The 27,034-nt window shown below is 48.1% G+C and overlaps 12 protein-coding genes across 12 annotated transcripts; 5 read left to right on the top strand and 7 right to left on the bottom strand.

The window, feature by feature from the left end:
- Window positions 1-828: 828 nt before the first annotated feature.
- BC939DRAFT_483487 (uncharacterized protein) lies at window positions 829-4,493 on the bottom strand (the record flags this gene model as incomplete). Its single annotated transcript, XM_051559180.1, has 10 exons — window positions 829-928; window positions 1,020-1,850; window positions 1,946-2,198; window positions 2,294-2,823; window positions 2,921-3,001; window positions 3,094-3,424; window positions 3,511-3,644; window positions 3,743-3,848; window positions 3,964-4,002; window positions 4,457-4,493. 10 exons carry the CDS (start codon window positions 4,491-4,493, stop codon window positions 829-831), a joined length of 2,442 nt encoding a protein of 813 aa, XP_051414855.1.
- A 1,063-nt stretch (window positions 4,494-5,556) lies between these two features.
- Window positions 5,557-6,740, bottom strand: BC939DRAFT_71706 (Pre-rRNA-processing protein TSR2-domain-containing protein). The gene is made up of 2 exons (XM_051561858.1): window positions 6,440-6,740; window positions 5,557-6,118 (listed from the first exon to the last, which is right to left on the bottom strand). The coding sequence occupies exons 1-2, from the start codon at window positions 6,603-6,605 to the stop codon at window positions 5,703-5,705; spliced, it is 582 nt and encodes a 193-aa protein (XP_051414854.1). The 5' UTR covers window positions 6,606-6,740; the 3' UTR covers window positions 5,557-5,702.
- Window positions 6,705-7,644, top strand: BC939DRAFT_71778 (uncharacterized protein). Its single transcript, XM_051561859.1, has 3 exons — window positions 6,705-7,044; window positions 7,185-7,396; window positions 7,490-7,644. Exons 1-3 carry the CDS (start codon window positions 6,804-6,806, stop codon window positions 7,535-7,537), a joined length of 501 nt encoding a protein of 166 aa, XP_051414853.1. The 5' UTR covers window positions 6,705-6,803; the 3' UTR covers window positions 7,538-7,644.
- A 75-nt stretch (window positions 7,645-7,719) lies between these two features.
- BC939DRAFT_421385 (ribosomal protein L7/L12 C-terminal domain-containing protein) lies at window positions 7,720-9,154 on the bottom strand. Its single transcript, XM_051553090.1, has 6 exons — window positions 9,044-9,154; window positions 8,715-8,758; window positions 8,440-8,608; window positions 8,257-8,343; window positions 8,000-8,119; window positions 7,720-7,880 (listed from the first exon to the last, which is right to left on the bottom strand). The coding sequence occupies exons 1-6, from the start codon at window positions 9,044-9,046 to the stop codon at window positions 7,764-7,766; spliced, it is 540 nt and encodes a 179-aa protein (XP_051414852.1). The 5' UTR covers window positions 9,047-9,154; the 3' UTR covers window positions 7,720-7,763.
- A 705-nt stretch (window positions 9,155-9,859) lies between these two features.
- BC939DRAFT_394448 (uncharacterized protein) lies at window positions 9,860-10,288 on the bottom strand (the record flags this gene model as incomplete). Its single annotated transcript, XM_051552156.1, has 2 exons — window positions 9,860-10,125; window positions 10,183-10,288. Coding segments are annotated over 2 exons (372 nt in total), but the record flags the coding sequence as incomplete, so codon positions are not given.
- Window positions 10,289-10,882: 594 nt separating this feature from the next.
- BC939DRAFT_71691 (uncharacterized protein) lies at window positions 10,883-11,623 on the top strand. Its single transcript, XM_051561857.1, has 3 exons — window positions 10,883-11,115; window positions 11,267-11,305; window positions 11,531-11,623. The coding sequence occupies exons 1-3, from the start codon at window positions 10,937-10,939 to the stop codon at window positions 11,589-11,591; spliced, it is 279 nt and encodes a 92-aa protein (XP_051414850.1). The 5' UTR covers window positions 10,883-10,936; the 3' UTR covers window positions 11,592-11,623.
- Window positions 11,624-12,149: 526 nt separating this feature from the next.
- BC939DRAFT_443991 (uncharacterized protein) lies at window positions 12,150-15,136 on the top strand. The gene has a single exon (XM_051554615.1). It carries the CDS (start codon window positions 12,428-12,430, stop codon window positions 14,918-14,920), a length of 2,493 nt encoding a protein of 830 aa, XP_051414849.1. The 5' UTR covers window positions 12,150-12,427; the 3' UTR covers window positions 14,921-15,136.
- Window positions 15,137-15,460: 324 nt separating this feature from the next.
- Window positions 15,461-16,984, top strand: BC939DRAFT_443990 (uncharacterized protein). The gene has a single exon (XM_051554614.1). It carries the CDS (start codon window positions 15,826-15,828, stop codon window positions 16,834-16,836), a length of 1,011 nt encoding a protein of 336 aa, XP_051414848.1. The 5' UTR covers window positions 15,461-15,825; the 3' UTR covers window positions 16,837-16,984.
- Window positions 16,985-17,043: 59 nt separating this feature from the next.
- Window positions 17,044-19,315, bottom strand: BC939DRAFT_443988 (programmed cell death protein 2). Its single transcript, XM_051554613.1, has 7 exons — window positions 19,095-19,315; window positions 18,888-18,971; window positions 18,674-18,774; window positions 18,452-18,573; window positions 17,612-18,323; window positions 17,378-17,504; window positions 17,044-17,278 (listed from the first exon to the last, which is right to left on the bottom strand). The coding sequence occupies exons 1-7, from the start codon at window positions 19,236-19,238 to the stop codon at window positions 17,063-17,065; spliced, it is 1,506 nt and encodes a 501-aa protein (XP_051414847.1). The 5' UTR covers window positions 19,239-19,315; the 3' UTR covers window positions 17,044-17,062.
- Window positions 19,316-19,383: 68 nt separating this feature from the next.
- On the top strand, window positions 19,384-20,602 carry BC939DRAFT_443987 (t-SNARE). The gene is made up of 4 exons (XM_051554612.1): window positions 19,384-19,555; window positions 19,669-20,110; window positions 20,210-20,411; window positions 20,501-20,602. Exons 1-4 carry the CDS (start codon window positions 19,527-19,529, stop codon window positions 20,575-20,577), a joined length of 750 nt encoding a protein of 249 aa, XP_051414846.1. The 5' UTR covers window positions 19,384-19,526; the 3' UTR covers window positions 20,578-20,602.
- Window position 20,603: 1 nt separating this feature from the next.
- On the bottom strand, window positions 20,604-22,861 carry BC939DRAFT_443985 (uncharacterized protein). Its single transcript, XM_051554611.1, has 4 exons — window positions 21,597-22,861; window positions 21,071-21,502; window positions 20,901-20,975; window positions 20,604-20,803 (listed from the first exon to the last, which is right to left on the bottom strand). Exons 1-4 carry the CDS (start codon window positions 22,800-22,802, stop codon window positions 20,681-20,683), a joined length of 1,836 nt encoding a protein of 611 aa, XP_051414845.1. The 5' UTR covers window positions 22,803-22,861; the 3' UTR covers window positions 20,604-20,680.
- A 2,189-nt stretch (window positions 22,862-25,050) lies between these two features.
- Window positions 25,051-26,107, bottom strand: BC939DRAFT_474955 (uncharacterized protein; the record flags this gene model as incomplete). The annotated part of the gene is made up of 3 exons (XM_051558460.1): window positions 25,051-25,166; window positions 25,738-25,842; window positions 25,972-26,107. The coding sequence occupies 3 exons, from the start codon at window positions 26,105-26,107 to the stop codon at window positions 25,051-25,053; spliced, it is 357 nt and encodes a 118-aa protein (XP_051414844.1).
- Window positions 26,108-27,034: the final 927 nt, after the last annotated feature.

Raw genomic sequence — 27,034 nt, 5'->3', positions numbered from 1 at the left:
CGCATGTATATGGCAAAGGCGTGTTGAGCGCCTAGGGACCAATAGAAGGCCGAGTTCAAGTGTTTTCTGATATCAATGAAGTGGTGTTTCCGCACGCGAAGCTTTTTATCCACGCGAACTTCGAGCTCACGCAGATGTTTGTCGGCGCGCTCAACAGCTTTTTTGAAGGTTCTCTAGGTGCACTCGGGTGAGTTCTTTTTCTTTCGAAAGAAGGTCGTCCAGGTAAAGAACCAAATTCGTCTGGGTCCCAAGCTTCATTATCTCTCGCTCAACAATGCGGTGAGCATCGTCCACAGGGTACGAGGAATAAGCGTAGCGAACGGTGACATAAAAAGAGTAAGGATATCGACTTGAATAGCTGAGCTGTGATCAATGGAACTGGGAGGTTAGATAAGTGGGAGGATTGATAGCGAAGAACGGGTTCATATCCTTTCTTTCTAAGAAAGGGCCACAGGCCCTTAATGCCCATGGTAGTCTACACGATGAGGAATATGGTACTTTATTTCAAGGAATGACAATGAGGAAAGGATGAGAATATGAAAGGGGATTGGTCATGGAGAATATGAGATAAAAAAACTATCTATGAAGAGTTGCGTTTGAAGGAAGAAAAAGCGAGGGATGTGATGGACGTGAATGGACTTGTACTTGGATACGCTTCGCTATTTCCAAACAAAAATTTCCGACTGGCGCTCGGCACACAAACATCAAGAAATTGAGTCGAGTATTGATACAAATGTATATTTAATAATAGCAAAACTGGTTGCAGTATAGAGGAAATACTCTTTTTTGGAGGCATGGACAATCGAGTGGGAAGGAGGTCTTTAAAGATTATTCTTGACCAAATCCAACTGTTTCTTCAACGGCCAATGTCAATTTGTTGACTAGTACATCATAAGATTTGTACGGAGGCAGATCGATACGGTTGAAACTACGGAGGAACAGGTTGAAAAACAAGAAGGGTGGTTAGTGTAAGTACACAATCCCCCTGACTCGCAGAGAGCCATGGCGCGAAAACATACCATGTATGCGACTTTGGCAGCTGCCCAATCTCCCCAGATTTCTCGATAGTGAAGCGCCTTGGTCCATCTGATCCTTGCAGGTCCTTGAATCCGTTGACAGGAATACGCGAGGTGCCTGTCGTGAACTGCAATAGACGCGCTTTCTTCTCAGAGTCCCAAGACCGGATGCACTTCCAGAACCACTGCACGACTTCATCCTGTTCTGTGTATCCACGATAATCCGTGTGCTTCTTCCAGTCATCACAGTCAATCTCAGAGATGCCACCCATCAACAGCTCCAGTTCGCGCTCGTCAAATACCGTGACTAGTTCCTGAGGGATGAGTTGATGGAACCCCTCCGCAAAGGCCTTGAACTGCTCCTCGACACGACGAGTGATCCTCCACTCTGTCATCAGGTCAACGTACTCTCTCTTGTTCTCTTCCGTTACTGGAATATTGCTACCATTCTCCTTCAGATCTATCGTCACGATCTCTCCGAAGCGCTCATCGTTGGTCGAGAAGGTCGTGTCCAGCGTCTCTGCAGCCGTGTCATCATCCAGCAGCCAGTTCATGTTACGGTAAACATCTGCGTCCACTGATTCGAGATCCGCAAGGGTAACCTTCTTCTTGAGAATCATCTTATAGAACGAGACGATAAAGAAGGCATCTAAAAGACGACGATGGAAAATCGCAAGGCCGACAACGCGACCAATAAACTTGAAGTAGTTCAGGTGCTCTGAGTTAATGCTTGAATGCGGGTTGATCTGAAGGGTATAGTTGTCGTGGGCAGAGTACTCAAACAGGCAATAGAACGGGTTGAACATCTCATGCGAGAGCAGGAAGAAGAATTCTCTGTGAGAAAAACAACATCAGAAGAAATACAGTCAGTAAAATTCCTGCCTTCTCTGAACTGCAAGTTTGAAAAAGACAGTTGGCGAAGGCAGTACCTTGAAAGACCGCCATAATCGAGACCATCTTCTCCTTCGAACTTGATCATCAGCCTCTTTTTAAGGTCTGTCGGCGAGTGACGCATGATCTCATGGTAAGAGTCCTCAAAGATATGGGAGCGGCGGACCTTCATATGGCACTGGCCAGGGACAGGACGAAGTGCTGGCTGAGATCTGAAGTAAATTAACTTTCTGCGGAAGTCTCGCTTATACTGAGGCACGCTCTGGTCCAAACTACTTGGTAGGCGAGGATCTATGCCATGGAACAGACGCCATTGATCAACATCTCCTGTATCTCCAGCGCTTCATTATATAGGACAAAATTTGCATATGACACTGGGGCCTTACCATCCCAAGTCGTAGTCTTCGTATTATGGTCAACAAAGTACACGCGCGCCGTATTTGTGAGGCGCATCTCCCATCCTGATGGCAGGGGACCCAATTGAGACACGGGCTGCTGGTGCACCGCCACTTGGTTAGTCGAGCTGCGGGGGTCGGCCATGCGAACATACTGCTGGCGTCGAGGGTCGACCCACGTTGTTGATCGAGTGTTATGATCCACATAATACGGTCGGCCCTCGGGCGTTAATCGCTGTTCCCATCCTGCAGGTAAAGGCCCTGAGCCAGCGGTAGTCGAATTTAAGTTGATAGGCGCATGTCCTGTACCATTCGTAGCTACTGGAACTGTAGTAGTGGTGGCAGCTGGCGATGTGTTCGAGCTGTTCTCAGCCAGCGACGTGGTCGAAGTCCCTGCACCCGGCAACGGCGAACTGCCTCCGGATCGTTCATCAGGAAGCGCACGATTGTTATGCCGCTGTCTCTCCAATTCTGTCTGATTTGTAGCTTCCTGGTTGCGTTCGGGAGTTGAGTCTGTCAGACTAAGGGGAAAAAAAGTGGTTATGGGTTTCATGTCAGCACAAATGCATTGAGATATACGCAGTCGGTCTCCTGCAGCGACCCATTGTATATTCTTACGTTGGTCGAGTCCATGTTGTTTGACGGTTGTTGTGGTTAACATAGTATGTGCGACCCAGTTGATCCACGCGACGCTCCCAGCTAAATAGCGAGCAAACAGTTTTACAAATCAGCGCACGTTTAGACATATCCATAAAGCACCATGCAAGGTTGATCGTAGACTCGAGTCTTACCTTGGTGGAAGAGGTCCATGCTGGTCTTCATATGGAGACAGCTGGCGACCTCCGTTCGCAGCCACAGCAGGGGCTACAGGGGCACTAGAGATTGGAGTCCCATTGGTAGATGTGGCTGGCAAAGTACTGTTACGATTTGCTGATGTGGATGCACCATTGGATGGCACTGCTGAGACGGAGGAGGGCGTCCTTTGATGGGAGGCTGCTGGCGCCTGGAGAGAGCGTTCGTTAGTGGCCTGGCTGCCAATGTTCGACGAGATGTTGATGATGAGCTTTCCTTGGACGACTACATCATTTGACCCCGACTTTTTCAGTTCCGTTGTCAGCATTTCTAGATCAAAGCAAGATAAACACGCAGTTAACAATGAGGACACAGAACGCAGAGTCAATGGGCCGATCCTGACCATGTAGTCATACCATCACCGCCTATGTTCACATCGAAAACATCGCCCATTTGAATGTTGATCGTTCCCAAGAAGCCCTGATCCTTTCTCTTGAACTTCTTCTGATCAAAAATTTGGACCGCAAGTACACTCTTATTCATAACATTGCTGCAATGGAAAAGGCAAATCCGGGAATGGTCAGTATCATTTGCTTTTCTAGATGACGTGAACAGCGATAGAGATCAAGAGAGGTTTGGTCCACATACACTTCAAAGCTTTCATTCCAGTAAGGGTTTAGCGTTTTTTTCATGACTGTCGTCGTGTGGGTTTGATCTCCATCCACAGTAACAACAGCAAAAGGATCCGGAAGGCCTACATGTAGCAAAAAAGATCCAGCATCCAGCAATGTGAGATTCGGTTCATACGAGTCCGGTGGTAGCACTGTTGATCAGTAGATATTGGCCACCGAAGAGCAGACGGCACTTACGGAAAACATCTCGCTTGAATAGACCATCGGCTGCGATAACTGTTCAATGGGACAACAAAAAGTGGAAAGAGAAGGCGCTTTTAGATCACGGTAAAACAAAATTGCCCTCGTCGATTGTTAACTGGAAGCTGGAGCAATTTATCACGCAGATATTGCAAACAAAGCTAAAGCGAAAGCCAAAGTCAGGATGAGAAATAAGTCATTGTCGTCGCCGCTGTCCCGCGGGGTGAGTCGCAGGTAGTCACGGTGTATGAAATGGCAATTCCACCAGAGCGGGCAGTGAAATCGAAACTGAACAGACGAACTCCTGCTGCCGCTACGCCGGAAGGTATCGTTCTGCTCTCACTGTTTCATTGTCCTTGAAAGGAAGGGAAAAAGAAAAAAGTCGAGTCGAAAGCCGCTTTGCCAAACAGAGATTGCCTTACCTGTGAGACGTATCGTCCTCCTGCGTGGTGTGAAACAGGTACAGAAGAAGCATATTAACACCAGGTACAAAGCATTTGTGATACAATATTCGCTTGGTGTGCCATTGGGCTTACTGTGTCAGGTTGTTAGATGCCATGTTAATATAGCTTTGGACTGTCGTTCTTGTTTAGGAGGGAAGATAAAGGTTGGAAGGATAGTGGGCTGTGAGAGAGATATGCCCGATCGCGAAAGTCGAAAGAAACAACAAAGTTTCTCGAATAAGAGAGAGACAGTTAGAAAACGCTGATCATACAACGAATGTATTATAAGCGCAGCATTATTATTGTAGCAATGGGCCCTATCTACATTGAGAAGATACATGTATGATACTTCTAGGGTCTATTTAAATGTGGATGCCGATAAAATGAGAGAAGGAGGAGAAAGGAGGGGAGGCGACAGTTGAGAAGAAAGGGCGAGTCGTGAAATTAAAAAAAAAAGAGTCGAAAAGGGTGAACCTAAGCCGAGTTTATGCGCCATGAGGAGCAAATATATAGCTCAACACAAAGCACAGCCGTTCATCAGAGTCGATGCAAACGGTGACATGTATATTAGCCTGCGAAGGAGAGGATATGAAAGCTGTGCTTCATGGTGGAAGTCAGCCCATAGGAAGAAGGGGCTAAGGTGTGAATCAGGGGTTTTAGGTGAAGGCGTTCAAGGAGCATCTTACATGAAGCTGCGTAGTATAGAGCGATATTAGGAGCAGAAGTGTGGAGAGCGGAGTGAGAGAGAAAAGGGGGAGAATGGGTCTTCTTCTAGTCTAGGTGGTATGTAGCTCACTCGGTGAGGAGATGGAGAAGAGAAAGGAGTAACGATGAGAAGCGGTGAAAGATGAGAAGCGATGAGAAGAGATGAGAAGCGAAAAAAAAGAGATGAAACGACAAGAGAAAGTATGAAGTAGAGGGGATGAGGAGCATGCTGCTCCCGTCGCCCCTTTGTGCCCTGCAGCAGCCGTTCCTGCTCTTCCATGAAGTCGTACCCTTGCGCCCAATCAGCCTACTTCCTTCGTCTGCGCGTCTTGTACCTTTTGCTACTACAAATAAATCGATGTCGACTTTGAGTTACTCGCGCACAACTATGGCGATGACAAATCCTTGCTATACTATTCATATTTATACCTCTCATACTATTCACAACGCTGTATCGCGACCCCTTTAGTCATAGCATGACACTCGCTGCGAGCGCTATTTGTTGTTTATTCCTTCATGATTACTATGCCATATCTACCAATACTACAACTGTGTGTCCATTGATCCATCCACCTGTGTGCTGTGTGTTCACCTCCTCCGGCCTTTCTTGACCACGGTCTCAAACCCATCCTCATCAATAATCGGCTCGGGTTTCTCTCTCCCCTGCGGTGTCGCACTCGACGTCGAGGACTCACCCATCTCCACATCCATACTATTCTGTTCTCCATTCTCATCCGCATCCTCATCCTCATCATCGCTGCTATCATCATCATCCTCGCCCTCCTTCTGGCTCTTGCTCGCCTTCAACGATCCGCTGATCTTTTGCGAATCTTGCTTCAACGTCTGGACCAGATCATACTTTCCATGTGTGCACTCCAGAAACAGCTGTTCCAGAACCTTAGCGATATGTTGCTCAGACTTGTCTTCGAGTAAAATTGAGAATTCGTCGTTCATGATTTGAATCAAAATGTCCTCCAGATCGAACGTGTCCACATTCTTGCCATCTAGTTAAATAATGTCATAATTCATAGTGAGCAATAGCAGTGTCAGTCAACTGAGCTAGTTGAATCAAATAGAGCGATTAGAAGAAGGAGAGCCATTCAATGGTCCTTTTTTTCCAGGCAGTCGGTGACAAATGCTGGATAAAAAAAGTGATATAACGAACAATAAAAACGCCAGGCAATTCAATTAGATAGAGTGATCGTCCATTCATTCCTGAAGGTCCAAAAGAAGAAGGAGCAAGTTTCCATGGGTCGCTCTTTTCTGATGTCGGACGCAAAATGTGGATCGAATAACGACATGAAACCAGGGTGCTGTTTCCTTACGTTGGCTGAAATAGTCTACGATGGTATCAACAAACCAGTCTCTCTTCTCCATAGAGTCCGTTCCGCCCCACTCGCCGTCGACAGCTAGCTTGAGTGCAGTCCACGAGTGGAACAAGTATTGAACGCCTTCTTTGAAAGCAACCTGATTCGGATGTAGTGCTGCCATGGCTGGTGCTGCTGTGATGTGTCCTGATGCTTATTGAAAAGGTGATTCGACCGTTGCCCAGTAAACACACACCAAAAGAAAAAAAAAGACCAACAAAGTGGACTGTTGTTTCTCCCGCGATAACCAAGAAACAAGGTTTGGAGTTTCTGTTTCCATCCATTCTTCAACTCTTCTTCGACTTCATCACATCCTCCGACAATGGTCAACAAGGCTCCTAAACCAGCAAAAGCGCCCAAAGTCAACAAGCGCGCCGGCAGGGGTGCGCAAGCCAATGACCCGTTTATGGCCAACTTTCCAGAGGGCTCGCTCTTCGCACGCTCACAACAGTTTGTCAAAGAGAACGACGCTAAACCTTTCCGCGACTTTGCATACATGGTCTTCGTCATCCTCGCCTTTTTTATCTGGAGGCTTTATGTCGCTGTCCAGAGTCAAGTCAGTGGTATGGAACAGCATCCTGTTACTTTTTGCTTGGACGGCGTGGCTGGCAATTAAATCGTGCCGTCAACAATCGATTTTATCATATGAACCCGCCAGTCCTTGGACACTGACAGAGCTTCAATTATCTTCCATTATTGCTAGCCGCTATCGGGATCTGGAGCTTCTTTGTATTTGGAACAGTCGTCGTGCTCAACATCTGGACATACTTCTTAGTCTTGATCTGCGCCAAACGTGGAGGCGACATTGGTATTGTCAAGATCACGGACGAAGATATTCATCGTTTTATGTACATCTCAGGACTCTTTGGCGCATGGGCTGCCATCATCTGTAAGTCTCAGGAATACAGTATCTATGTAAAGCGCGCGGACCAAATCACTCAGTTACTTAAAGAGTCGGCAGGGGAGTATGCCACCCATTAATCGATCCCATATTTTGTTCAATCGCAGATTTTGGATATAGATCGACCGATCCAAAGTTCTTCTCCAAGGCCGTAACAGCTTCAGTTCTCAACACCTTCTGGGTTGCCATTTTGGTCAAGTACTATATGTAAAAACAAGTACTGTTTAAACATATATAAAATAAAACCATTTTGTTTTCTTTCTTCTTCGGTCCATTGAAGCGAAGGCTGAACAAAGTGATGTCAAAGATCAATTGAATGGCATACCTGAAGAGGATCGCCCAGCAAAAACATAGTAGCAAAAAACAATACAAATGTGATATTTATTCCAATGAGACAGTGGCACCCAGATCTTCAAGAGTCTTCTTCAGCTTCTCGGCATCAGCCTTGTTCAAGTTCTCCTTGACGACCTTTGGTGCTCCCTCAACGAACTTCTTGGCCTATAAATGTTGAAGAAACGTAGCATAGAATTCACGTTAGTAAAAAAGAAACATACATCATACCCACGGAGAAATGCGATTACTTGAACTGTCCAGTCCCGTTCTTTTCGTTCACATACCTCAACCAAGTTAATTCCGGGAATAATGTTCTTGATCTCACGGATCAACTTTGCCTTGGCAGCAGCGTCAAACTTTTCCAGCTTGACGCTGAATTCGGTCTTCTCAACAACCTTTTCCTCCTATGATACCAAAAAAAAGTGTGCAGATTGGAATTCCGTTAGTCATTCCTCTCTTTGGTTCCTAAAGAAGTGACAAGGCACCATGTTTGTTTCATTCCATTAGCAGAAAGCAATGTCCTGCAAATGATCCATCCTACCTCAACAGGGGCTGCAGCGGCAGCTTGACCAGCAGAAGCAGCATAGCCTCCAGAAGGCATAGCGATTTCCTGAATGTTGAGACGGGTCTATAAAGAATCATGGATCAATGACCCGTCATGTTAGCAATACGATCGATGTTGTAAGGTATAGTTTCGTCACGAGAAAGTAAAAAGCGATGTTACCTTCAACAAAGACACTAAGTCGGCCGTCTGGAGAAGGGTCAATCCAGAAATCTGGTCTACAATAGAAACGATCTTGGGGTCGACAGCCTGGCTTGACCCAGGGGCATCCAACTTATCAGCAGCAGTCGAGTAACTGGCAACCCTGCTAGCAACTACACGGGGCGCAACCCTATCGGACAGAAGCCAATTAAACGAAAACGGCCGTTAGGATTCCTGAGCACTCTCTTGTAGTTCAACCCAGTAAATAGAGTACAGCTCAATGAGTGATTTTGTACCTGGAGATGGCGCGAGGAGCAAGACGGACAGAGACTGTGCGCAACTACAGCGTGGTAAAGGTGTTGAAAGGAACGAGTGAGCCATCAAGTCCTGTTGAAGGAGAGGTACTGGAATGTGTTGCTGGTAAGCATAGGCCGATCGGGATGGGAATAGCCAGGTCCATCGTGCTGAATTCTTGTTGACTCCCATTGCTCAAGTCCGAGAGTGCTGATCGACAACAGGTGTCCATGTACAAAGTTATCCTGATCAGTAGCGCTGGTTCTGAAAACTGATTCGCAGTAGAGAAAAAGGACAAGGCGCCTCAGGCTTGCGGTCGAATTTTATTTACCATGGTGAAGTATGAAGGTCTAGAGGAGCAGTGAAGGAGCAAAGGGCGTCGAAGGAGGTCGAGGAGAGGAATGTCGAGACCGAACTCTGGTCGTCTGCCTTTGCCTTTGCTCCGGGCAGGAAGTGTAAACAATAATCAACCGCCAGCCACCTTTACTATCCTTTGCCAAAAATGGGACGTGCGGCGAAACAAGCTCTTTTTTTTTATACGACTTGGCCCTCTCCTTCCTCGACACATATCATGCCTCTTTTCATTTCTTGATGATATTGTCAAAATCTTTTTTCTTTTCACATATATCATATGCGCCTTTAACTGGACGATTATAGGCACTGCCGCTTTCCCCATCCCTTCAATCCAGAAGTGCGACAGCATCAATTTCAGTTTCAAAAGTCCTTCTCGCGCCCATCTTGAGGCCTTCGACTAGTGTATGAAAATAAAAGATGAGAAATTACCCCACGTAAGCAGGAGTTGGTCATGACCGATTGATTAATCGGGAGCATAGTGGCCACCACGATCGCGACCATCAATTGAATGAAATACAAAAAGAGACGAGAATGAAAAAAGAGATATCGTGTCACAATAAAAGTAGCTAGAAATAGTAGGGATGCTTTGGATGCTTTATCCTCTGCCACGGTATCCTCCATACATTGGAGAATGGCCATACATGGGAGATAGAGGCCCATAGGGACGGTGGTTATAGCCGTTACGGCCAAAGCCGCCACGAGATGCGCCCCTGTCTCGTCCACGGCCACGAGCCGCCATTCCTGGAATGTTAGTACGTTTAGGAATCACCTACTGTTAGATTTTAGAATCACCTCAAGAAAAAGCAAGTGAGCACGAAAAAAGGTTGATTAAGCGGGCACGGAAAAGGGATTCGTTCATGACCATGGCATTAGCGACCGAGGGTGCATCCGCAAATTCGACGTATGCGTAGCCCTTGGGCTGACCCGTCCATTTATCGCACAAGATCGTGGTGCGATTGATCGTTCCGCATGACTGAAAGTGTGCCTGAAGCTCTTCCGGAGTCGAACCCCAATCCACATTGCCAGCGTAGATCGATCTAGCGTCCACGGCCTCCTTGTCTAACACAAAAATCAAATTCAGTAGACGTTCATCGTGTTTGAGTTGCATTGATCTACCTTCTTCGATCATGTTCATCTCCTTCTCTGCCTGAGCTTGCATCTCACGCAGCTTAGCTGCCTCTACCTCCATCTCCTTGACACACTGCTTCATAGCTTTGATTTCCTACATGTTGATGCGGTACAAACGGCAGTCCATGGAATTTTACAATCAACGCTCGAGTCTAATGCCCTGTTTTATTTGTTCGCGTTCTCAATGGCACTGTGGATATCCTAATTATATTCTGCCGACATGCTATTGCGCAAAAAAAAAGAAAAAGTGTCATTGGCAGAACAAGATTGTTCAAAAAGAGGTATGTGTAGAGCTGCGACGAGGCGCGCAAGATAAAGGACATAGTAGATGGGCTCACAACATAGGAAGGACACACGCCCCGATTGACAACTGGCTCGCTTATATGCTCCCCCTCTTTCGCGTACTGAGCACAACCATTTGTTCAAGGACGTGCATGGGCGGAGCACGAGCTGATAAAAATTACTCATTCTTAATGGCACAGCAACGTCGATGGCGAGGAGAGGGAATTGATTCTACTCTCGCTGACATGAGAATCGATCAAAGAAGGATGGAAATAGTAAATTGAAGAGTCTAAGGATGGAATGTGGGCTTACATTGTCTTGTGTGGAAGTATGGGAGTGAACTGCCAGGCTCCAGCGTAAACGAACCATTTTTACGCCACACAGACATCCATTTGCCCTGAAAAAGATTCACTACATCGCCTCTGCACCCCTCCACCCCTCACTCACAATCAAGTAAATCATGGACAAAGTCAAGGATCTAATCTACAACGAGCCCACACCAGCGCCAAAGCGAACCGTCGAGTCCGTCCAACCCCACCGTTGCGCCAAGCATGTTGAGGATCTCATGGTTGCGATCATGAACTTTGAGGTCCAAGATCAGTTCAGCCTTGTCTGGCAGTGTATGAGGAGCGAGAAAGGGCAAGTTTCAACATATGCATCCGCCTCTGCTCGCTTTTGTCTGTGGACAATTGACTATCATTTACATCTCAATTGCGATATCTACACCATCTTGATGCATAACGCTTATTAACCGGACCATTTCTCGTGTCCACTTTCTCTGGTTTAATAGACAAGAGCCAGCCAGACACTCTCCTCCTGCTGTGGAACCCGATCATAACGTTTAGACATACCGTAACAGCCATATCGACTCATTGCACTATTCAAAAGTATGATTTGAACTTTTTGTTATCATCAGTCCTGAAAGATCTCAGTTCCCGGTCGATTTTGAGGGCATGTCAGATTGGCATCCTGGACATGTCAGGCTGGAGCCGTTCGGAGCCAGCACCGTCACACCAAAGGTGGCTCGCCGTTGTGGGGGAAGCGGGACGCACAGGAAATTTTCACAGATAATGGGAACGTTTTCGTGTCTCCATAGAGTGTTCTCATGGATGTAGAAATAAAACAGATGGGGGTGACGACTTCTCAGCTAAATCAACAAAAAACTACAGTTCTTTATGTGAGTACCTGTTTCATTTCTGCTGAAGTTCCCTTGCAGGGGCATGGGTCTCCGTGGTCTTCGAAACAATCAACCCTAGTGCAAGCGTTGGGTCCGCAAGCCGTAGCTTGTAGAAAACAGCTGTGTGGTAAAATGTTAGGGGAGAAGAATGCTTCTCTTCTAGAACAGAAATAATCTCCAAAAAACCTGCAGATGATTGCACGCCAAATTCACAATGCAGAAAGCCTTGCTTCTATTGATTTCGAAATGCAACAGTTGTCAAGTAGACACTATAAAGACGGAAAAGATACCATTAAAAAAGATGAACATGGGTTAATGTGAGTTCAGGAGTTCCATGCCAAATGTGCAAAAGAGATGGTATGTATCCAAAGCCCTAATTTTACTCGGCCGTTGGAGCGTTTGTTCTGCTGTAGTCAGAGGTTTATCATGGACTAGCTACGATCTTGGTGTAACGTCGGCCGAGTGTGAACAGCTTCGGTGTGTGTGCGTGCGCCCTCTCCTCTCTCCCCCTTCTTTCCCTCTCTTTTTACTTTTCTGCCACCATCACTCCTCATTCATTCCGTTTCCTCATTCATACACGCGACATCGACCGCCACTGTAAGCATCGAGCTGCAAAACTCTAGGACCTTGCGCCTTTCAGGTCCAGTAGGATACAATTGATTGAAAAAGCAATTGGGGCAATATAAATTCGTACTGTACCACCAACAACCAATTGGACTTCCGTTGACGGTCAACTAAGGACAAGGACAGGAACCCAAACACCTACCTCAACGTATGCAATTGACCACGACAGCGAGGGAGCAGAGGCAGCGAAGGTGGGGTGCAGCCTCCGATAAACCATTGACAGCCTTCTCAAGAGCCATATCCGTCCTTGAGATCCTGGAGCGCATCCTCTCCTTCCTACCTCAACAGTGCATCCGTCAAGTCGCCTCTCTCGTCTGCAAGGACTGGTATGCTCTCTGCCGACCCTTGCTTGTCCACCAGTTCACATGGACAGACGCTCCGGCCGTCGCGGTCGTCACTCTTCCTGCACCCCCTGAGTCACTCACAGACCAAAACCATAATCCGTCTCGGGCACGAAGATGGTACAGACGCAGACGTTTATCTTCTTCCACTGTCGAGAGAATCGTAAGCATCACTCCAGACCCTGCCTGGCTGACGAATCGACTCGAGAACTTGACGACGTTGAGATGCCGTCTCTCATATCGGTCCTTTGTTCTTACGGCGTCAATGCCTCCAGAGGAAACAACTGCTACAGTCACACAGGTCACGACCACGACCATGGAGGCATTGCAACGCACGGCCCGCTCAGATCTTCTTGACGCTGTTCAGCGACTTACCACAGCTAGGAAACTGTCCTTGTTAGAGCTAGAGATAGAGACCTTGGACGATTTTGAGTGCTTCCTACAACCGATGCTGCAACACACAAGTATGCTGACCCGACTATGGCTAAAGAATCTCCGAATCCAGTGGTTACCGATTGGATTGGTACTGGGGCAATGCCCACGACTTGAGGAGTTACATGTCGGGTGTGAGGCCCATTCCATGGGGTCGAGACTGGTCATGACACTCTTTGCAGAGACTTATGTCGATAGTTCGCAAGGAGGTACAGGAGCGCATACAGATGGCGACTTGGACTCGGGAACAGCGCTATCATCGAATAAAGGTCTGGAAACGCTTAAGCTGAAGCGTTTGCGCCTCAAGGACGTGCTGTTCAAGGAGTCGGATCTGCGGACGATCCTGGATGCAGCGCCTGATCTATATGAACTTATGATACAGACAATGCCACCGCCATCCACGCCAACTATACCCATCCATATGGCCATTACAGACCAAGCACCACTTCCTGCTGACGTCCACACACCTGTCAGTACTGAAACGCGAGCGATGGGTGACTGGATATCGTGCGACAGGATGGATTTCATTCAGGATATCGGCCTGCAGTATCCCCAGTTGACATCGCTCCACTTCACGAGGGCCTACCACCGCTACACCGATTCTCAGATCCGAACGATACTGAGCTCCTTTCCGAGAGCGTCACGATGGTGCGTCGTCTGGCGGGATCTTCCAGATGGAATCCTGCGCGACTTGAACAATTGTGTCCAGAGTGCGTCTCGAAGGGCGCCGCGCGACATTTACTTGGACAGCGGCACTCCGCACATCTACACAAACCACCTGACATCGCTCGAAATCACGCCCTCTTCGGACTGGACACCTCGATGGGGGAATGCGCTGCACGAATTCTTGTGCGATTCGCCCTCATTGGAGCACCTGAGGGCTGGATCTATCGCGTACTATATCGAAAATTTGGATCTTAACGGGGTCTTGCCGGATCAGGAGGAATACCATCAGTTACTGCAGGATGATAGCGACGGAGTTGACGATAGCAACCCTTCATCGAGCACCAAGCCCTCTCCACAGATACCATCATCGCGAAGAGTGTGGGCCTGCCAGAATCTCAAGACCCTGCATCTGGAGTTCACACGACGGAGACATCTTCAGCACAATAACGCTTTTCGATCATCTTATGCAGATCCCTCGGCCAGTGCGTCGTCGTCGTCGACTCATTCGTCTACATCAGGCAATTTATCCTCCATTACGGTGCTGGAGAACTCCCCAAAGCTGTCCCGAATTGTGTTTGGGTACATCTCTCGATTCTGTCCTCGATTACAGGATCTGTTGATTCGAGGATATCGGCTGAACATGACTCTACAGGGCGGATTTTGTCTGTTGACAAGGTTACGCGAGTTAAAGAAGGTCGCGATCTCGCAATACGACTGCCAGTTTAGGATGAGGGATATTCTTCCGTGGGTGACGAAGCGCCGCTCGAGTGTTACGAGGTCGCAGAGGTTGCGGTGGAGGGCCATGTTTGCAGGATGGTGGCCTTTGATACACCGGAAAGAACTCAAGTGTAATGTTCCTTCGAGCGTTGATACAGGAGCAGAGCAAGGGGTTGAAGATGGCGCATGGATAGGTTTGGGCGTTGAGAGACTAGGACAGTTGTCAGATGTGGTGGACGTGCTTAGGAACTTGACCACGATATCTCCATCGTTATCCTCATCGTCGCCCCAATCACGATCTTCCGGCCAACAGGATCTGTGGACTGACCAGTCTGATTATGTGTGGCCGAGTCTGGAGTGTGTGAGGATCGTGTATGGGAACAGAATATCGTTGGAGAGGAGGGGCGACTTCATCAGGGATCTGTTAAAGACTCATCGCCCTGAGGTAGAGTTCCAATGGGTGTCGTGGCTCCACCAGTACTGCTAGATCAGCAGTCGCCTACTAGGAATAAATGGCTAATTGATTAACAGACCAGTTACGAAGCAGTAGCTATCCATTCATTGGTGTCGATGCCCCTGGATCGCTGTTTCGACTCGAGGGTTCATAACGAGATACTGCCAGTTTCAGGGTCGAAAGGCAAGGTGATTCCATCGGCTGAGTGTTAGATTCACTGATGTCATGTATCATGAACATAGATTGCAGGGCCAAGCATGGATGTACCCAGGTTGGCAGCACGCCCAGGTTCTTTTTCATTCTTCATGGGAACTGCCAACCCAGTTTACTGAATTGACTAGCGTAGTTTCTTTAAAAAAGGATAAGCGCTTGACCGGAGATTATGTGATAGGAGGAGCCCTTCAAATGCATTCCACTTGAGAGCGCCCGATTTTGGCACACAGTGTATTTCGAGTGGTGTTTCAGAACTTATTTCAGCCTGGGACATCCTACCCCTGAGTCGGTTGCTTAACTTTTTTTTGTCTTGTGCCATGTCCTGCACGCGTACCGTCTTCCTTGTCCTACGGGAGCCATATCTGTGTATAGACTATATTACTAGGCATGCATGCAGCTTACATCCTCTTGGACGGGACAATGCTAGACCAAAAGGAGGCAAGAGAAAGAAATGACTAAGGGCTTACCACAGCACCATCGAGCAAGCAGCACTCAGCACCCAGCACCCAGCACCCATCACCAGCCGTAGCGCCCGAAGCACCCGTTGGTCTCGATCCATTCATTTTTGACCCTTAGACTCTCCTTCGCTTTCCTTTAGACTCCCTCGACAGCCTGTTTCCTTCTTTTCCTTCCTCCCTTCCTTCTACTATTCCCTTTTTGTCATCCCCATTGGTCTGCTTCTAGCACTCCACCACGCTCCCAAGCGAGTTGCACTCCCTCGCACGATGCCACTCCGGGAGACAGAGTCCGGGGCTCGCCACCTCAAGAATATCTTCGCACTTCGCACCACCCGGCTCCTCGTCCTCCTCCTCACCCTCGCCTCTCTCCCCATCCTCTTCGTCTACCATGATCAGCTCAGTAAGAGCTACAATAGCAACACCAATGCCGTCGCCAATTCGGTTGCCACTCCTGTCACCTCAAACTCCTCTTCAATATCACCGCCTCCGTCATCATCACCCTCCAATACAACAACCCTCTGGTCGTCAATGCAAACCATTGACTACATCTATATGGTCCTTACCCTCCTCATCTTCATCCTTCATGTCCACCCTGCCAAACCCTTCTTCCGCACCATCCAGACCCTCAACCTCTGTATCCTTGTGCTCCTGTCCTTCATCTGGATTTCACTTAGTATCCTCTGGTTTACAGACCTGCTCTGGATGAACTACGATCCACTTCTCGGACCCTCCGCTGCATCCTTACCTTCATATGGCCCCACTACTTCCTTACTATCATCAATATCCATCGCCACTGTCACCCCTACTGCGACTGTCGGTCCACCAGGGATCCCAGCCGCGATTGTGGGTTATACGCTCTTCCCATCTGGGGAACCCACTGCCATAACCTCAATCGCCTTCACAACCTTAACAACAACAGCAACCTCCCAACCAACCGCCACGCCTACTAGCATCGCGCCTCCTAGTCCTGTTACACAACAAGAGTCCCTATCGGACGTACAATGGGCCGCACAATGCCATACCGCTGAAGGACTCGGCACAGGACCATGTGAACTCATGATGGTCTACCACTTTCTCGGATGTTTTATCGCCTTGGGATTGTTGATCGAGGGGTCCCTGTCGTGGTTGGTCAATATGCAAGAGGAACCCGTCGAGGCCAAACTCAAGCGGTTACAGGCGATTGATGAGAGGAAGACGGCGAAGAGGACAAAGAGGATACAGAAGGAATTCCAAGCCCAGGCGCGGATCCCGGTCATTCAGGGGCCCATGATTGGGTAGAGGATGAATTGCACGAGCTACTTCTGCCATACACATGAACTGTAACATTAGAATTTGTATTAAATTTGCAAGAATGAAACGACAACACGGAAAAGATTCAGAGAGAACTGTGCGCTACACCGAATGGTTGGATGAATGAAAGAATGCCTTTATTACTCCTTTGAAATGCTTTATAAGTTGGCGAGCAGAGTGCTGCTGCTGCTTTTTTTTTTTTTTTTTTTTTTTTTTACTTTGACGAGACAGAAACGTTGGGTCCCGAGATCATGTTACCGCCCTGCATGCCATCTTCTGAAAAGTGCTGCACCAGCGCAACCTCGTGCTGATAATGCTTGCCCTTGACATAACAGTTGTCCTTACACGAATACACAAGCACAGTGCCGAAATCTAATGCGTCCGAAGAAGAGTGATCAATCGCGAGATGGTTCAATAGCTGAGGCAAGATCTATGAGGTAATAAAAAAAAAAAAATCGTAGGCGCGTAAAATTGTCAGTTACAGTCGCAAAGGATTGACATAAAGAGGAGTAGCAATATTGATTCGTACCTGGAACTCAAATGTCCGCTCCTGACCGCAGTCCGGGCATGGGGGAATGTCTTCAGGCTTGGGAACGCCACTATTGCTGACGTACAGGGGCTCCGGGTTCGTGGTCTCATACTCAATGCGCGCATATCTATCATAAAGCCTTTCGCGTTAGGTCACTGCCAAAAAAAAAAAAAAAAAAAAAAAAAAAACGGCAACCTTGAGCCATCATCATAACAGCGGCATTCTCCAATTTACCTCAGAACCTGATCTGGATACAGAGCAGTCCTCTTCTGAAAAGTCAAGAAAGCCGCATCAATATCCGTCCTTGTGTTCTCATATACCTCATCTCCCACAGGAACCAAGGCATTCATCGAAGTCTCTGCAGTCGCCAGCGAATTGCTCACATTGCCACCTCCGTTCTTCTTGGCGAGTGCCGCGGCCTTCTTCTCCCTCTTGGCCTTCAACGCCGCAGCCTTCTCCTCCCATCCTTCCTCGGCCTCCTGTTCATCCCCCGAACTCTCGTTCACCAGACCTTCCTCGATCGCTTCCTGATCAAACACCTCAGCCTCGCTGATGATCTCCAGCTCCGGAAACCGGTTCATCCGCTCGACTAACCTGTAATCGATATCCAGCTTGTTGGCATACTCCTGTTGCTCCTTTGTCAACGTCTGGGTTAGACTCTTACTCTTTATCTTCTTTTCAGTTGTGTTCTTATCATCGCTATAGTCGCCCTGATCCTCCTCGATTTTTTCCTGCTGTGCTGATGTAGTTTTGCTGGATATTGAGAGCTCAGCTAGATCAGAGTCGAGCGCCGGCGAGGGCGAAGCAGGGGGATTGGTGCCACAGAGCTGTTTGTGAAGTCCCTTAGTCCAATGGATCGCCTGATGTTCGGGACCGCAGTAAGATACTTTATGGCACTTGGAACAGATCTTTGGTCCGTACATTCCGCATACGAAGCAAGTCTTGGCTACGTTTGAGAACGGAGTCGATAAATCAAAGTGGAGGTTGATATGACTGAGTTATTGAGATCCAGAACCGTGATCAAGCAACCTCGAATTGACCCCGTTCCTAATATCTGAAGCCCAGTCAGCATACCATGTCTGCTGCTTGGGAATGGTTCCCATCCAGCGTTCTCCTCGGCGGCATTTTCGTCGTCATGGGCCACTGGTGTATAGTATGGGTTATACTGCCCGAGCTGACTCCTGACAACCTTAAAGCTACGAAGTATGAGGCCATAACGAGGGAAATGTTAAACGGATTGACAGAGTAGGGCAATTGATTGTTTTCTTGGCAACAAAAAAAAAGTGCTTGGCTTACCATCCCCTGGGCAATTTCTTGTGACACGCTCCATCCTTGCAGCAGAACACATAGATCACACGATGAAACGCTTCCGCAGGATGATCTTCTGGCGAATACAGCTACCATGGCCGTTAGTAAACCGTCAAATGGAGGTTCGTATTCTTTTCTTCTTTAGAATTGGGTCTTGACAACAGCTGACGGGCCGAAAAACAAAAATTCGAATCTCACTCACCTGCAGCAAAAATGTCATAGGTTTTTGACATTGTTCACACAATATCTCCTTAGTATCCAGGGCGTGTTCAGGGTTCAGCCAAAGCTATTTCCATGAAGATAAATAGTAGACAGCATAAGTTAATGGTTAGATGTCCTATTCGGACTTCGAGTGCCCAAAGAGTGGTTTGCCACCAAAATTAAAAGGAGAAAAAGTCCTTGAACCTACTGGGAAACCACCAATCTTTGAACAAAAGTTCTCGGCGAGCAATGGTCCATGCTCATCGAGATCCACTGGCTCCGCGAATCCAAGCATGACCTGAGCTTCTTCCTCCATTGGGTCCGTGTTGTGGTTGTCTCCCGCGTCCGACATGTTGCTGCAATGAATCCTGAAAGTAAGGAAAGAACCCAAAGCTTTTTTTTTTTTTTGTGATAGCAAACATTACAGGTAATATCACGTGCATACTAGAAAGTATCCGCCCAGGCAAGGAAGCCAGGCATCACTTTCAAAGCATTCAACCCAACCGTCATCACCGCTGCATATATACTAACCGACTCAACCTACAGCGAAAGAAAGGGCACTCAACATCAGGACGCATCAACCAAGGACTCAAGTACACAAGCATTAGAACAACAGTGCCCATTCAACACATAATCAGCCATGGAGGACCCATTCATTCTTATCAAAAAGTAACCTCTCGTTTGGGCATAGAAAGAGCCATGTCATATCCAATCAACTTGGACCCTAACCGTTCTCTTTTTATCCATATCACTACATTTCTGCCTTTACCTATTATTTTTAGCGAAGTACTGTCATCTCTCAGCAATGCATCACAGCTCTTCGAAAGTTGGCGCCGTATCCTCCAAACCGTCACCTCCGCCGAAAACGAAGAGCTCGTGAAGACCAAGGAAGAGCTGCTCGGGATCCTTGGCAATATCGAACAAGATCTCGAAGACCTGGATGATGCCGTCAAGGCGGTCACGGAGAACCCGCAGCGATTCAATCTGACTACGAGAGAGACCACGGCCAGGAAACAGTTTGTGGATCAGACAAGGCGAAAAGTCCAGGATATGAAGACCACTCTGGAGAAACCCGTTAAGATAGGAAGCGATCAGCTGGATCGGTTGGCGTTATTGGAAGGGGCAGGAACTTCGAGTCCGCGAGGATACCAGAAACCGACGAGGAGGGAAAATATGATGTACAGCAACACCAAATTCATAGAACAGGAGGCATTACAGCAACAGGTAAGCCGAGCTTCATCAAACGGTACTAGTCTCTCACAGCTCATTATCCTCTATACAATTGTACTGAAGGAAATGCCATAAATATATTGTGATCGATAGATGCTGATGCAGGAGCAGGACCAGCAACTGGACGGCGTTATGCATACGGTCTTGAATATGAGGGAGATCGCAACGACGATGAACGGTGAACTGCAGGATCAATCCATGCTACTTGATGATCTGGACGAGCATGTCGATCGGACCTCTGGCAGCTTGCAAAAGGCCATGAAGCGTATGAACCATTTCATCAAACAGAACGAAGGTATGGCGCTTATTCTCAACTTGAATTTGCTTATATGCAGTTTAAAGACGACCTTCACTGATGCTCTTTCTTTGCACTGCCATTTCTAGAATCCAAGTCGTCGTGCTGCATTGGCATCCTGATAATGGTCCTCATCATCCTGCTGATTATGATCATCGCATTATAGAAACAATATAATACCCTATTTTTCTCGGCAAAATAATACATATATATTTTTTTCTGATCCATCCTTATTGTCTATCATACCGAAGACTGATCCGGTGCCTTCTCTATGCGACCTCCTCAACGAGTGTGCCGGATGGCTCCTGCTTTTCAAAAAAGTTGCTTTCCACAATGTAGCGCATGGCTTCCAGCAGCCTGTTCTTTTCCTCTTTGATTTCTCCCGACAAAAGCTGTGAAGAAATAGATGTATGAAGGTTAGAGATGCGATTCTTGGTCGAGTTGGAGCAAGATATCGACAGCTTGAAAAAATGAAGATAAGAGCAGTACCATTTGAAGTAATGATGGTCGGGTTCTAAAGACTCTTTTCATGTTCGAGACAGGGTTGGGCTTCTTGATCTTGTTCTAGATAATAAAGATGTGACAGAAAAGCTATGTTAGGAAAACTAGCTTAGCAATCGTAGAAATAACATTCGTCCATACGACTCTCAGTAGCGTACCGTCAGTGATGGATCGTGCGAGAAGGTGCACTTGTCGCCACGAGTACAATTGCCCCGCAAAAAGTATTTGCATGGTGTCTTTGGCCTAGTAGATTTATCTCGTGGCAGGAGGACCTTGCCAATAACGCTGGGATCCTTGGACGTGACAGCATCCTTTATCGGGTCCATAATATCGTTAACATCTTCGTCCTCTTCACTGTGTTCATTCGATGATGCATATGCGACCATTCCGTCGCCCGCAGCGCCCTCCGTCTTTGGTTTTTTTGTGGGAACACCATAGGCTTCCTGAATAGCCGCTGGCCGTTGATCCCGTTTGTTATTGTGGTTGTTGTTATTATTGTTCCTGCCTCGTTTATCTCGGTTATTAAATCCTTTTGTGGAGTGCTCATCCACGATCTGACCCTTCGCAATCATCTCTTGCCTCTCCTGCTCCTAATGCAAATAACAAATAAAATATACTGATAAGTGTTGGGCGCGTAAACTGTTAGAGGCGCGTGCAGATATGAGACAAAGGCTGTCAACGTACTCTTTTCTGAATATTAGCTTCTGTGGGCCATGCTTTCCGCCGCTGAGCAATCCAGGCGGCAATATCTTCTGGAGTATTCAAAACCGGAGTAAGGGGATGCAGCATTCCTGGGTCGACCTGTGCAGCTGGCCTTTTGTTCCTGATTACATTGTGGTTTGATTGCAACGCAGGCTTTGTCGTTGGTGCAGATGTAGCTGACGCCGTGGGCGGCGATGTTGAAGCCGAAGCTGATGCTGATGTGGATGCAGGTGTAGATGACCCGCCCGCTTCGTCAGACTTCGGAGAATGGACAAGTTTCCGATGCTCACTCACGAGACTAGGCGAAGCCGTATACTGGCAATCCGGACACGACCTGTGTGCTGCAACATGGATCTTCATCTTTGCCTCCTCGTGAAATGTCACACCACAAGCATCGCAGTGGAATCCTGAGGCGTCTCTGTCCTCAACACCCTCGATTGCCGCATTCTGTTCCTTGGCTTGATCTGGTTTCGGTCGATGCTGCTGTTTGCCTCGCTGATTACTATTATTGTTCCTTCCCTGTCTTTGCTGTTGATTCTGTCGTGGATGTTGACCGTTGAAAATGTTTCGACGTCCATTCTGGTTCCCAAAGGATGCGCGCTCGTGTGGAGAGGCGTTCATAGCCATTGTCACGGCCATCCTTTGTTGAACTGTGGGTGTTTGGTAATTCGAATACCATTCGTCCGGGTTGGAGGAATCACCTACAACATTCGCCAATGTGCCAGAAGTAGTCATTGCCGCTGAGCCCGAACTTGCTACAATATTAGAACCTGAGTATCCAAACTGAAGCAAAGCAACTGCAGCTGCAGATGCGGCCGCAGCGCCAAGCTGTGTCGAAGACTGATACTGGGCCTGGTACTGTGAGAGCTGGTTGCTGGTATTTTGCGGTCGCCGGTTGTTGCTGCTCTGCCTCAGCTTTGAGGGCGGCAACGGGGTACTGTATGATGGAGGAAGAACTGTAGCCGAGGCGGTCAGTGCTGAGCTTGCTGAAGACGTATATTGCTGCTGCTGCTGTTGTTGTTGTTGATATTGGTAATACTGATAGTATTGATGTTGATATGCCATATGATCTACTGAATATCCTGAATACTCTTGCTGCTGCTGCTGCTGCCCTGCTCCTTGCCCTGCTGCTTGTCCTGCTGCTTGCCCCGCTCCTTGCATGTGCTGTTGGTTGTAGTATGCGTCCATGGTAAAGCGATTGCTCCTTTGAGTGGCGGCGGTTGGAATGAGAAGTGTGTGTGAAAAAGATGTCTGGACTGAGCGAGAGGCAAAAAAAAAAAAAAAAAAAAAAATCCGCAACAACAAATAAGACTGTTTTTTTTAAGTTTCGTCGTGGGCACAGCACATTTTTCCTTCCACGACGCACGACGCGTCTTGGGCTGCGCTCGAGAAGGGATAATAAGAAGACAAACGAAGCTGAAGCCCTACCATGTACGGAATATTTCGAAACAGCTCCCCCATGCAGCGATCGCAGGCTTCGGAGTCTGCAGCTGCCTGTTACAAGCCCATAAGTAGTCTATGCACCATACAACGCTTGGATCGAGTCCACAGCCAAAACGCGTTTGTAAATGCAGAGAATTGTCCGCACCACATGAGATGGAGGGTGACCGTAATTGAAACCTCGATCCTCAGTTTCTGTTCTTTCCTTCCTCCGTCTTCCTTACCCTTCTCGCTTCCTCTCTCTTCTCTTCCCCTCCTCTTCCATTAAATGAGCATCCATTGCATCCACAAATCATATCGTTCCAAGTTGAGAGACCCCACAACCCATCTCCCATTCTTGAGTCTCTCCTTCCCCCACCATCGCGTCAGAAACGCATGAAAAAACTCATGGCCTTTGCTTAGGGAAACCGTACAAAGCTGGGACAGGATACTTTGCCCAGCCCACAGAGTCAACCGACCCAGAAGAACCAGACCGTCAATGACGAGCAAGCTCAGCAAGCCAGTCAAGCGAGCCCAGAAAATAAATCCATGTCTGAAAGTGCGGCCTCGGGCCAGATAACTCGCATCGTGTCGTTTTTTTTTGGCGATAATAATGAACAAGTAAATAATTTCTTCGTCGAGCATGACCATGACAACCCTTGCCTGAACAGTTGGTGGCGTTGTTGAAGATCGTTCCTCAAACTAAAGTGCATAGTTGCTATGAGTAGGAACAGTCGGGAGGGCGCCAGGAGGCCAACGAGACCGGAAGTTTCGATTTCAATTTCGACTCCAGCTCCGACAGCTCCGGTGACGGGACTGACTCAGGCGATGGCGCGCACCGCGGAAACAAGCGTCGAAAGTATGATGCCAAGATTCATATCCCCAAGGGGAGATGCATGGGTGTTACTGTCATGGTCAAGTTTGGGGTTGAATAGCTGTGAACCGAGGCCATCGTCCGAGCAAGAGCTGTGTGTTTCGATCTAGCTGAATAACATACTGAGATAGTTAGTGATCTCAAAGAAGTCGTGGAAGCGTCTTTAGTGAAAGCACCGTGACAGGGGTAAGTACATTCATTTAAACATTTGCAACAACACACCAATATATCAAAAGCGAAGGTTCTTTTCTTGTATGTGTAATCTGCTTCGAGAGGCCGACTTTATAGGGCATCACAGTGCCATTCTTCACGTTCATTTTGCGCGACATTTCTTGTGTACCAAACACCGACCTTAATATTTATGTCTCTATCCATCTGTATCCTTCACTCTTCTATCGCTTGATAAAAACACCCCATGCTCTGTACCATCCTTCAAGACCGAGTGAAAGCTTCCTCCATTCATCTTATGCGAATAAGGTTTCTCCAAAATCCTAAAAGAGACACAGCTTGGTTGAACAGACGATCTTGTACAAGCAACTGCTGCACAGCATTCGAGCTGCATAGACATTGACCCCTAATCAACAATGCCATGCGACGGACTCATAAGGAGGGATCGATGATTTTCAGAACCTTTTCTTCATAATATTTAATGCAACCTTGTGTGGTAATCATGAGTATTGCATGCCACTTGACGATAATGAAAGAGACTGTTGTCCAGGTAAATCCCTAGCCAGCATGTCGAGACAAATGAAGCACCCATAGAATGGATTGCATGCGCGCGAAGGAGGAGCCCACAATGCAGCAGTATGCAACGAATTCATGCGCCAATTAGGCGCTCTCTTCTTAGATGGCCATAACGACAGAAGTCTCTCTTATCTTCGCTTCACAGCTGTTAGTGTCCTCTCCTTGGGCCTCTCAAGAGTCGTATTACAGATCGCGCTTTGAATTGACTGTTCTGTATCGTTCTATATCGATATAAGCGAGCGCTATTGCTTCGTTAAACATTGGACACAAGGATCTCAGCATCCATATTGCCTTTTTTAATTCCTCGGGATCACTGCGATGCCGATCTATACAGTGCCCAATGTTATTCGGATGCTCTCTCGGACACTTCCTTGCGTGTGCATCAAGCCCGGTATTGGTTCATATCTTATGTACGCCATTCCATTGCCATTGCAGCTGCCACTTTTCGTCTTGGCTATCAATTTCAATGACAGCGATATCTTGATGCCGCGCTGGCTTGACCTTACAGGCGTAAACTGGTGTGTCAGTAGCCGAGGCATCAGTTCTTGCTGATATTGTTAACGACGTCGCGGTTGGTGACTGGAGCGCTGGTCTAGGAGCAACGGCTTCGAAGAGCATGTCCTCATGCGGCGACAAGCCTTGACTCTACCATGGCATCGGGTGCAGGGCTTCCTAGCGTTCAAGTGTTCACAACAACAAAAAGACATTAGCAAAGAAAGAAACTCGCAATGCCATAGAACTATATAGGAGGAATGACGCTTACCACGATGGCAGTTCAAGCTCGAGCTGAACCTTGCATGGCCCACTACTAGCTCTCCCGCGCTCCTCTTGTACCCCCTCTTGAGTCCATCCACTGGTCATCACCTGCACTCTTCTGCTGCCCCGCTCATCATTCTTCCACATCCTCTATGACATAACCTCATTTGCTCTCTCCCCTTTGTGCCCCGTGCACATTGGCCATCCCCGCAAATGAGCCGAGCCCACAGCCGGCAATCTCGAGGCTTCGCGAAGGCTGTCGCCCCTGGGCTGAGGGAGGGTGGTCTGCTCTGTGGTAACAGCCAGCACCGCTCCCTACCTCCTCCTTACCTGTTCCACCACTACCTTGAACACATGACGCATTCGTCCCTTTGCGTGTGTCGAGCCTAGGACTAGGACCCCTGATCGAACGGCGAGCTCTCTTTCCCTTGGCGTCTAGATTGGGAGCATTACTAGGCCTGATATTGCGAAGGGACCAGTTAAATAGTGCGTGAGTATATCGCTGTTTGCTCTTAGACTCAACACGCATGCTTCTCTTTATCCAAGAGGACGCGTGCAACGTACCTTCGTTTTCCATGTGGCAATAGTGTTTTCCAATCATAGGTCTGCTGATGTGCTGCCTCAAAGAAGCCGTCTCAGTTGCGCGTCCACTCCAGAGTCCCTTCTTAGGATCAGGACCGCCGAGCAGGCCCTTGAACATGATGTCTCCGCTCCGGGTCTCACAACCTGCTGCCCTGTGTGTTGGCGAGTGCCCCTTCGGACGACCGTAGTCGAGCCCCACCAGGACGATGGACTTGGATTGAACCCAGAATCGGAGAAAGCGGCGAGGGTGGTGTCTCAGCATAAAACCGTGCATCTATCCGAGCGAGCAAAGCAGAGTATGGGCTGTCGACGATTTATAGGGTCCCTGAACACAGCAAAGAGTAAGCGCTTTGGTTGGGCCACAGGAGCAAGGAGGGTGGAGGAGAGAGAGCTGTCTAGGGTGCAGCACTGGGTGACCAGCACAGCAGGCACTCAATCCCAACTGAGTTTGACAGCCCTTCAGCCTCGAGGTCACTGGTCCGCAAGACGACTCATGCAAAAGGTGACAAAGTGCACAAAGGCACTCGAACGAGAGGGTATTTTTTTGATGAGGTAGGGGCAATCATTGGCGGCAAGGGAGGTGATGAAAGGTTCGAGTGGGGCGATGGCTGGGGGAAGGAGGGGAGAGGAGAGGAGTGGGAGGAATGGAGGGACTCGACAGGGCACGAAAGGCCCGATGCGTTAGGCAACGTGCTAGACTGGGATCGACTGGACTGAGGCTCTCGCTCTGAGTGGACGGTGCATGGTTGCTGCCGCGTCTCTTTCGAAGCAGACGGGAGCAGAGACTACACGAAGAGCAGTCTGTGCAAGAGCAAGCACAGGAAGCCAGTTAAGAAGCGAGAAGTCACACACAGGCGCTTCTTATTCACAAGAGAAAATGACAAAGACTGGGCCCTGAAGACATATCTTTCTGAAACTCTGCTGGCCTCTGTGGTGGTCCGCTGCAACTGTATGGCTACTGCTGCTCTTGGGTGGATCAGGGACACTGATAGGCGAAGCAGAGAGCAAAACAATGTGCGAAGTAAACAAATCAAAGAGTGGGCTC

The sequence above is a fragment of the Gamsiella multidivaricata genome (assembly GCF_025024155.1).
Source record: "Gamsiella multidivaricata strain RSA 2152 chromosome Unknown BC939scaffold_15, whole genome shotgun sequence".
Lineage (NCBI taxonomy): Eukaryota > Fungi > Mortierellomycota > Mortierellomycetes > Mortierellales > Mortierellaceae > Gamsiella > Gamsiella multidivaricata.
Note: the sequence above shows the minus strand (reverse complement) of the source record. Positions and strands in the feature narration are given on the sequence as shown.